Source organism: Centruroides sculpturatus, unplaced genomic scaffold (assembly GCF_000671375.1).
Source record: "Centruroides sculpturatus isolate CEXI.00-Female unplaced genomic scaffold, Cexi_2.0 scaffold2149, whole genome shotgun sequence".
In the NCBI taxonomy this organism is placed as follows: Eukaryota; Metazoa; Arthropoda; class Arachnida; order Scorpiones; family Buthidae; genus Centruroides; species Centruroides sculpturatus.
The window spans coordinates 12,858-24,323 of NW_019386272.1; the positions used below are offsets into that span (position 1 = coordinate 12,858).

Genomic DNA, 11,466 nt, shown 5'->3' on the forward strand with positions numbered 1-11,466 from the left:
GAATTTGTCTTCATTTCTTATCTCAAATATCAAATAACTTAAGTATAGATCATAATTTTACATATAATTCGTCAAGATCTATCTTAATATAATATACAGAGACTGTCACAGGTCAAAAGAGGTTCGAGGCACGTATCTTTTGAGGCCATAGTAAAAATTATATTGTATTTTTAATTAATAAGATGTAACAAAAAGAAAGGGGTTTTTCATACATAAGAAATGCAATGGAATAAATCATTTATAACAAATCTCTNTATAAACTTGATTCTATCCTTTCTATTCGATGAGTGGAAAATTGAAATTTGAAGGAATAAAATTATAATTTAAACAATCATCTTGTTTCAATCTGTATGTTATATTAAGAAAGTTAATTATGACTGGAAGTCAAATCTTGACATAGTTACGAGACAGATTTTTGAAAAGTTTAAAACTTTCTCCATGTAAATTAAAAGATGTCAATACTTATCAGATTCTAAGATAATGTAATAAAATAATATTTGACCTTTAACCTATATTTGTATACCTAACAGAAGGCTCGTATCTACACTACTAAAATTCACATTATAATTACTGTGTTGTAAATTTATTATTAGACTACAATTTGAAAATAATTATAACCTATAAATTCCCACTGACGTCTGACTTTCTGTCATTTCTTAATTTCGAGAACGGTGTTAAAAATACATGAAAGTCGAGACCAGATATGGAAAGTTTGGGAACAGGCGGCCTCGATTAACTATATACGAATTTCCGATCTGAACAGGAAGTTACGTGATTTCAATTCAAAATAATTCCCCCAAAATGAAGTTATATTTATGAACGGCATGACTGTTGCTATTAGAATTGTTTGTAAAATAATAAACATTTTCATGATAAAACAGTGATTTATTGAAATTTTGTGGGTCCCTTCCTGTATTAAATTTATAATTTATCTTTTAAATATTGAAATTTAATGAGACGTTTAAGATCTTATGGCCTATATTTTTTGATATGATAGTTCTTAATTCTTCTTAAACACTTAGTGGTTCGAAATATTTACGATTTTCAATTTCTAAACACTGTTTTATAGTGGGAAAGTTACGATGACGTTATAATGGATGTACAAGTTTAGAAACGGTGGAGAACAGGAAAACTTTTATTTCGTTCTCTTTTATAAATTCAAGCAAAGAGAGAGAAAGACTATTTGAATGGGAATCACTTACCGACCTAACTGAGGAACAATCGATCCATTCTGAGAAACATAAATGATTGTTCCCAACAAACTATCTATCCAGCTGTGGCCGAGTGGTAATTTTTTAATCTAGAATTGTTCCGATTGTGTGAAAAACTCCGTCTGTTCACAGATAGGTCACGCCATCTGTTTCTTCATCTTATTTCTTAGTTATGAATCCAAAATTCTCCAACGTTAATTACTACTCGATCGACCTCTTATTGTTTTTTAATCTCCATTAAATATAATCAGAGATGAAAATTCCTATTTTCAAATAGTAAAAATAATTTATTTTCTTTTTTTTTATTATTATTTAATATTCTTTTTAGATATCAATATTTAAAAACTTTAAATATATATAAGAATTTCATTTAAAATATATCAATTATACAATTTAATTATCGTATATTAGAGACAGGTTTAATTACAGTTTTCTATAATTATCATTTGGTCTAACGTATGTGGATAGTATCATCATGCGTAATTCGACAATTGGTGCAATTCTGTAGGGCCACTTATATTGTAAATGCCTACTTAGTTTCGTGCAAATTCAATACTAGAATATACAATAATCTAGTGTATAGTTTGACATATCCTTTACGTAAAATAAGAATGAGATTATACCACTCGAAAGTACTTATAACAAACATCACAAATGTTGTAAACTTATAAGAAACTTTTAAAGGATATATTCACGTACGATCATATAAAAATTTACATCTTTAAGTATTAGTCTAGTTTATAATATTTTGAATTTATTAAAAATATATATATAAAAAGTCACGAAAACAAAATTGAATTATTTAAAATAATTTATGTAATGTCAGAAGGTTCAGTGTACATATTCCATTTCAATTATTTAATATTTTACATTCTTCGTTCGACTATTTCACTTGGTGATAAAAATTCTCCGACATTGGTTATAGTCCTTTAGAGAAATATGTCCATTGGGTATTTTGTTTTTTGAACGACATCTTTTCGTGTTGAGTAAGAAATATTGCGGTCACGGTATAAGCAGCATACAAATATATATAAGAAAATATATATACAGTATATATATATTTCTTTTTTCTAGAAAAGCTATAACATTATAAAAGATTAAATTCTGTTATAAAGTAAATGATACCGAATGAATATAATAAAGCAAATGAAATTCATAAATGAATAGAAATTAAATATATATATATATTATTTTGTCACTTATTTAAAAGATATGAAAATATAAACTAATTTTCTGTGTATATTTAAAGCATATAAATATACTTGCATATATACGTACTGTATATTACTTTTGTTTTTTTTTTAGAAAATAATACCATAAACCATCACATAAAAGACTTATTTATAAATATTTAATATATTTCTAGAAAAGTCTAAAATTGTAAAAGTAAATTGTAAAATAAAGTAAATAATACTAAAATAAATATAAATTAATATTCTCTACTAAAAAAATATGATAATATAAATCTAATTTCATGTATATATTTTAAACTCATTAGAAAAATATTTTGACTGTAAAAAAATTAACTTTTAAAATGTAAACATTTCGTTTAGAGAAGGTTGATCTAAATGGATTTATACACGTAAAACTAAGATGTTTTCGAAACTTTTTGTAAGTCTTCTATTCATGAAATTTTCAGAGAGACTTCACTTTTTTTAAAGTAAGTTTATGTATATAATATATTATTATTTTTTATTTTTAAAAATCTGTTTAAATTTTTAAAAAAACCTTTCATTTTTTGCTGACTATATCTTAGAACTACACGCAAAATAATCACGCTTCGAATTTCGTTATGATCTTCGTGACAAATAACTATATTTTTCTACCTGAATATATATATATATATTCATTCTGTAAAACTTTGTATAAGTTTGCATAAAAATATATTTATTTAATTTTTAATTAATTTTATTTAAAATTAAAATAATCACTTAAAGTAAAGTAATTATCGATACGATGAAAGCACAAAATCACTTCTTTAATATAAAGTTTTATAAAGTGATTATTTAAGAAATAATTAACGTTTAAGATTAAAAATTCTAATTAATTTTCGATATTATAATATTTAATGAAAGTTTTATATTACTAATAAAGAAATTTTAATTTGTTTATTCGGGTATTGATATAGGGGAGACCGGGGCAACTTCGGCATGCGGGGCAAGTTTGTCAAGCGCTTTGTTTTAAAAACAAATTAAAAGGAGACTTTGGTTATAGGTTAGGCAGTTGAGTTTTATTGGTGGCTTGTTGAGTGTAGTGTTTTTATTGTTCTCCAACAAGCGTAGTTGAATTATCAAGCAAATTTTCATTTTCGTTCAATTCCATATAATATTTTTTTTCCATTTATATTGAATTGGCAGGTTTTGTTATAATTCCATGATAACGAAAGTTACTTTTCCTGTTAGAAGGATGTAACTTCAACTTATTCACGTGGCCAGATCGTGGCTTGGCATTCTGTTCTCAGGGTTGTACTTAATGTTTCGAAATCATGACTAGCGGGGTAAGATCGGCAACATAAAGCCACATTAGAAGCAAAGGATAAAAATCAAACAGATGATAAATGAAAACATGTTTGCATTTGTTATTCATGTATATATGTCTTTGAACTTGCATTTCGTTGTAATAATATTAAATGGGTGTTGGATTTGTATTTCTTTGTTTTAATAGTGAATTCCAACTTATACATTGTTAATAACATAATTTTATATACGTGCCTATCTTGCCCCATTACTGTTGCCCCTATACCAGGGGCAACTTTAATAAAAATAATTAAAATAATTACAACTTTACAAAAAGAGAGAAGTTGCCGATCTTGCCCCTATACCCGGGGCAACTTCGGCAATTTCTCTCTTCTTGTAAAGTTGTAATTATTTTAATTATTTTTATTTCCAAACTGATTTTAACCAGTTCTATAGTAAGAAAACATTCCAATAGACAATATGCAAAGCTTTTTTTCAGTTTACAGCAGTATTTATTACACAAAATTTAAGTAAAGCTTAACATGCCGATCTTGCCCCGGTCTCCCCTATATATTACGGATGAAGTTAATTGGGTTTTTGTTATTGATTCTGGTTTATTCTAAATAACTTAATAAATATTCAATTATTTAAAAAAAAAATTATTATTTGTATAATATTAATTATACAAAAATTAAGTTGAAAACGGTTTTTAATATCTAAATTATGCGATACTTTGCAAGTGTTGTGGGTGGAAAGGCGATAAATTTTTAAATTTTCTTAAAGATATACACTCAAGAGACTACATTTTATCATGTTCTCATAATTAATTAACGATAAAAATATGTATTTTAAGCCGAATATCTTATGAATTCTTATGCTGTAATCGGTATTTTTCAAACTTTTCCAAACTTTAATTATTCACTATTAAATCTCGTTACAATGGCATTTTGAATAGGGGGAAAAAGAAAACAAAACAGCACACTTTCACATTCACCCACCTCTTTTATACAAAGAGAACAAAATGCTACTAGGTTACCGACTTTTACGATCAACCTAATGTTTTATTTATTTGGAGATCAGGTACAGGGCAGTTGGCCATCAGAAGTTGACACAGACTCCAAGAAGAAGAAACAGAATAAATGAAAAAAAGAGCTTGTTTCTAAAATTGAAAGCAACAGAAAGAAAAAAGAAAGAAAGGTAGTCTTTAGCTTAAATATCTTCGATTTTCAAGTCTGGAACGTAACAAATTCAATGGAAGTTGGAGAAAAGGGGTCGAGTTAGTTTAATTTCATTTAGCAAACAACGTTTCAGTTCCGTATGAATCGATTCTCTCATGTAGATAGTCTGGTTTTAGCTGAGAATGTAATTTTCTTCAATTTTCCACTCTATGGCCGAGGGCAACATTATCTTCTCGTCTTCTCAATGCACTTTACAACATGGCTTAACCAATCATCCTACTGTAACAATACTGTACAGATATATTTCTTACATGCTATTTCAAGGAAACTAAAATCCGTTCGAAAGTCTGTAACGATCAGAATCCGTTGAAAAACTTACTGTTTGACATGTTCTTTCCCAAAAATACATGATTCAAATACATCCTTTATTTATTTTATACCTTGTTCTTTAGTAGTAACGTTAAGAATAATAGGGTGTTTCCATTTATTTCTTTCAAACTAATTTAAGTATCGAATAGAATATTTAGAAAATAAGAAAGTGAAATTACTTTTATGTAGCAAATTCGTTTCGGATTACATTTTAAGGCAACGTTGGATAAGGTCATTGATGAAAGTAGAATAATAGAAGTAAAAGTAAAAGTTGATTGGAAAATTTTCTTGTGTAATAAGACAAGAGAACATATAAAGGATAAAATTGCTCTCTTTTCTAGAAATCAGAAATTATTGCCTATTAAAATCCAGTTTTCACAACGTTATTTTTCAATGAGTTACTTTAAAGAGTTTGTTTACCAGAATTAAAATTACATTTTTAAACTTTAAATTACATATTTCTTTTACTATTTTTTATCAGTAAAATTTTAATTAAATTGAAACTAAATTTTAATTATATCGTTGTACTTATTAGTATGATTGCAGCTTTGGGCTTGATGGAAAATAGTTCGGTTGTTTTGGTTGCTAGTATGCTTATTTCACCTTTAATGGTAAGAAGATTTAAATAAAAATTTAAATATTAAAATGTAAAATTATAATATGAATTTTTCATTTAAATAGGGACCAATTTTGGCAGGAACTTTTGGAGCTGTTATACAAGATAAATCTCTTAGAAATCTTGGAATAAAAACTGAAATCGTTGGTCTTGTTTTATGCCTTCTGTTTGGTAAAATTATATTTAATAATCTTTTTTTTTAACAGATTAAACACTGAATTTGAAAGAAATAGAGCTCTCTCTCTCCATCAAAAACATTCATAAGTATTAAAATTCAAATGTTTTTATAGGTTTCGTATTTGGATTAATTTGTGCAAACTTCAGCAGTAAATGGGGACAAGGTGATTGGCCCACAACCGAAATGGCGGCGAGGTATTATATATATATATATAAACTGTATAAGAATATTCATCTGAAAGAATACATAAATAAATTTTCTTTTCTCCACTGTAAATTTTAGAGGACAAGGAAGATCTTTATGGGTAGGAGCTCTCATAGCTTTACCATCGGGAGCAGGAGTGGCCCTCTCTGTATTAGGTGGTAATGCTGGATCATTGGTAGGTGTGGCAATATCTGCATCGTTGTTACCACCAGCCGTAAATGCTGTAAGTTACTTTCTTAGGTTCATTATTTCCAGCAAAATCATTCATTTGTAAAGAAAGTATCTTTGTTCTCAATCTATTATAGGGATTACTTTGGGCCGTGTCTGCCGTGAAAGTTCAGAGGTCAATGACAGAATTTCCTATTCTTGTAAGAATAATCTTCTTATATCAATTTAAAACAATGAATTATTTAATATTTTTATATAATAATTACAACGTATATTATATTTTCCTCACTTTTAAGTGTATACAATTAAAGATCTATTCGATTAATTGAAATGGTGCTTATTTTTACGTCAATTTGACGTCACTACTTCAGTTTTATAATGAATGTTTATAAAGAATGACGTCAAATTTACGTAAAAAATGTGCACTCTCCCAACAAATGGAATAGATTTTTTTTTATATTTGAATTATTAAAAATTTATTTTAAAATATATTTTTAATTTAAATAATTAGTTTAAAAAGGATAACATTTCAAGAATGATAAAGCCATCGTTGATCCCCCCAGAAGGATATCACGTGGAATATTTTGATACCATGGAGAAAGAATGCGCCGTTTTAGGCGTTGTTAGCCTACTACTTACTTTAGTAAATATATTATGCATTTTCTTGATGGCTGTCTTAGTTTTAAAGGTATTATTTGTAAAANCAATAGAAATCTTAAACTAAAAACCCTATAGATGAAGAGTCAAGGCTTGAATAGATTTACACATAAATAAACTTCAGCTTCATTCTTAATATTTAAACTTATTTTCCTTTACATCAAAGGAAAAGCTTCCTTTATATTAAATTGTAGGGCCACAACAAATCTAAACCGGCTCTGAGCTGAGGTAGACACCTGAGACGAATCGAATCGTAACAGACTTACGAGTCTGGATGATAATGATGATGATTAATCCATAAATATTGAAGTGTTTCTGTTTATTTATTTTAGAAACTCTATGGATGAAGAGAGAGGCGTAGATTCCAGAGAAGATGAGATAATAATATAACAGGTTCTAAGGTATAACACTTGTTAGGATGATGATGATGACGATAACTTTTAATTTTAAATATTGAAGTTCAACTATTTATTTATTTATTTCAGAAATATTGTGAATAAAGAAATAAGGAGAGAATTCTTAAATGATATGAAATCTTAACAAGTTTTAAGATATAATATTTATTAGGATGATGATGATGATGATGATGTTTAATCTTGGCATATTAAAATTTATTTATTTTTTCAAACTTTTACTTGGATTTAATCAAATTTCAAATTGTATTACATTTCGAAAATCAAAAAGTTACAAAACTTATTGATTGAAGAGAATTTTTTGCGTATTCTACAGAGAGAAATCTTATTTATATTTCTAAAATCAAAAATTTTATTCCTTCAATTTTATCTTTTCTCTTGATGCTCTCGAATTTGAAACCTGCTTATAAATACTTTTCTTTTTATTCATATATTATTTTCAACTATGAATCAAAATTAACATTATTATTTTAATTTTACATAACTGATTTATTCTATAGTTTAGTAACTTTGTTATAATTTATAAAATTTTTATTATCGCTGACAATAGAGATTCGATCCGGCATGGAGGCATACAGGCGCAGATTTTCCCATAGATCTTGCAACTGTTACTCCAGATTCTTTATACTCGTAGACGACAAAGCTTATGTTTTATCTGGTCCCACAATGCTCTATGGACGACCAGGCAGGATAAGAAAGTGTTCCTGAGAAATCCTAGCTGTGCGGCTGGACATTAGCTTGCTGGAAAATGGCTGTTTGTAGCCCTGCCATGTAAGGCAACACCCGTGGGTACAGGATTTCTTGAACGTACCGCTGTACTGTCAATGTCCTTTACATTACTACAGATGATTGACTGTCATACGAGATAGCTCTTTAGACTAACACGTTAGCAACGGGAACATTGTGCCACTCAACAGCACATAGTTTATATCAATTATAAGTCATTCTGTCATTATAGTCTTTATCGTAATTATACACAGCTCAGAGTCTATTATTTAACTATATTTTTGTACATATATTAAGAACATTTTCATATCGTATGCTGTTCATCCATCAGTTATGAGAGCGTTTAAGTTCTGTAAGCAATTTTGTATGTTGATAAACATTTTTCTCCCCAATACTTGGTTTTCTGATGAATGCCACGTTGCATTGGAAGATGGTGTGAACAAGCAAACGACACGATTTCTCTCTGTGTTTTGGATAATCTACTGAGGTTATTGAACGTCTTCTACATCCTGAAAAGTTTACTGTTTGATATACCACTTTTGGCCATGGTCTGTTTGGACCCTACTTTATCGAAGATGGAAAGGGACATGTTTCTGTCAATCAGGAGAGGTACAAAGAACTGATTGTTTCACTATTATTGAAAGAATATGTTGATATCTTTATAAATTGTAGAAAAATGTTCCATAATTTAAAAATTCTCTAGCTTACTGATTAAAATTTTGTATTCTCAACTCTAAACATTTACCACTATTAAAGGGGATAACAAAGTAATATTTTAGATGACTTTAATAATTAATCTATAATAGAAATAGTCACGATATAATTCTAACAGATACTATCACGTTTGTTTTAATATCCAATCAAGAATAAATTCTTATCTCATAATCATTGATTATTGGAAGAAATTAAAAAAGCATACGTGTATGAAGAAGCAGACAAAATAATTTAATAAATTATATATTAAAAAAATAGTCATTCATTTGTTATTTTTCAAGCATTTGATTATTTCTTTCGTTTTCTTACATCTTATTTTTCAGGAGATATGAAAGTGATTGTATGAATGATAAAGGAATTAATTTGGTTTACAGATGATATTGTAATTCTTGAAGAAAACCCTAAAGATTTGAAGATAACAGTGAATATCTTCAGCAAAGCAGATTTGCGATAAGGACTTCAGATTACTCTTGAAAAAAGAAAATTCATGGTGTTTGGAAGCGATGATGAAGAAATTGGCATCAAGACAGATAGAGCAACGATTAAAACAATTAGAGAATCCACATGCTTGGGAAATAAATTAACTAAAAATTTAAAATATATTGAATAGATAATGACGAAACTTTCGAAGGGTTTGTCAAAATTTAAAATTGCTGGATAAGATATGAAGAAGTCAGAATATTACATCGTACACAAAGTTAGCGTATTGTGTGGCTCGAGAACGAGGTGATGCATAAAAACAAAAAGACAAATTTAACTTCTAAAAAATGCTTCAGAAAGATACTGAGAATAAACTGGCAAGACAAAGGAAAAAGAAGAAATCTACAGAAGAATCCAGCCAAAAAATATATTATTATAAAAATTAATACTTAGGAAGTTAAGTTCTCATTCTTCATCTGTAGAATGAAGAATGGGAGAGGAATTCAATTAAGTAGCCCTAAATTTCTTATAAGAATTCTGTAGTTTTGTTATTAGTAATATTATTTTATACTAAAACTTAATAATAATAATAAGCGTCAATAAATATACTCTTCGAAATTACAAAGGATGGAGAAGAATTTGAGGAATAAAAAAATAGATTTTTTAAATAAATCTATCACCTAACAGAAAATACACTTTAAATTTCAAATTTTAAACTTGTTCTAAGCTTACATATACAAAATATCTGAAACAACAATAAATTAATGAATTATTAATAGAAATTAATTAATTGTATATAATTAATAAGATGTTTCAAGCATTATTTCGATGCTTGTAGGCATGCTGTTGACATATTGATGAGGTTGAAAGTTAACTGGTTGATGGAATTCCAATTTAGTATATTTATGGTTTAATGTTAAAAGAACATTGTACGATTATTTAAAGTATTTAGGATTTTTGCTGTGTCTCATAGCATCTTATAAACATTATCTAGATAAAAAAGTAGTCAATTTTATTGCAGATCTTCCTCTATTCATATCTTTTCTATGTTCAGAAATTCTTCACTTTAAAGCTCTAGCTGTAGTAACAATGCAACTAAAAACCTTATTAAAGTAAAGTATATATATTTTGATTTTGCTATAAGTTTTATCACAAATCGAACTATTTAAACTGGGCCTCACATTTAAAGGACCTCAAAAAATTCAGAAAATTTCAACTTTTCTTTACACGTAAAAGGCCCTGATTTAATAAAGAATATTATTATTAAATCAGAGGAAAATTCATTTTAGGTTTTCTTCTACAGAATTAATAAAAATAAATGTTTCTTTTTACAGAAAATTTTTTAAGAATTCAAGAATGATCTTATCTATAAATATCTTATAAATTTTTATTTGATTTGATTGATTAAATTTGAATTTTTCAATAATTAACTGCTTTTATCATAACTTTTATATATTTTTTTCAGTTTTCTACTTTGCAAAATGCTGAAAATGTCTGAAAATTTTATTCACTTGAACAAAAATAATTATTTTTCTACTAAAAAAAAAGGCAACTTTTTTTTCTTGCTAAAGTAAAAGAAATTCTAAGTAAAGGAATGTTTATATAGCAACAATGTTCTCCCTAATGGCAATAATGTATACATTTAAACTACTGAATTTTAAAAACTTTCTATTTTATTCCATTCAAATTAACTCTTCTTGCCTTTTTTATACTTTAAAAAGTAATTTATAAAAAGAAATTACTTTAACAAAATAATTAATTTTAACTTTATAATTTAGTTAATGCATATGTATTGAAAACATTGAATTTTTAAAAAAAAATTTTTGTAATTTCAGCAATAATTTTTATTGAATTTTTAAATCAGTAGAAAATATATAATTTAAGACAATGATTTATCGAATGACGTTAAATCTTATTCCTCAAGTGTGTAATATAAAAGCGCATATTGAGTTTTATAATTTAGCCTACTCCTATGTTGTTCTATTCTAAATTTTCTAATTTATTATATATGTTTTTCTATAAATATACACTTAAATTAAAATTTTTTTGTTATATGATTTTAGGACAAAAGATATATTAAAAACATTTTCAACCTAATTAATCAAAATTTGTTCTTAATATCTCTACTGAATTATTGATAAATGAACTTAAATAAT

At 27.0% G+C, this 11,466-nt stretch overlaps 1 protein-coding gene across 1 annotated transcript; it reads left to right on the forward strand.

The window, feature by feature from the left end:
• The first annotated feature begins 5,720 nt into the window (after positions 1–5,720).
• Positions 5,721–10,808, forward strand: LOC111614351. Its single transcript, XM_023355724.1, has 7 exons — positions 5,721–5,825; positions 5,896–6,001; positions 6,121–6,202; positions 6,291–6,435; positions 6,518–6,580; positions 6,892–7,068; positions 10,776–10,808. Exons 1-7 carry the CDS (start codon positions 5,751–5,753, stop codon positions 10,806–10,808), a joined length of 681 nt encoding a protein of 226 aa, XP_023211492.1. The 5' UTR covers positions 5,721–5,750.
• Positions 10,809–11,466: the final 658 nt, after the last annotated feature.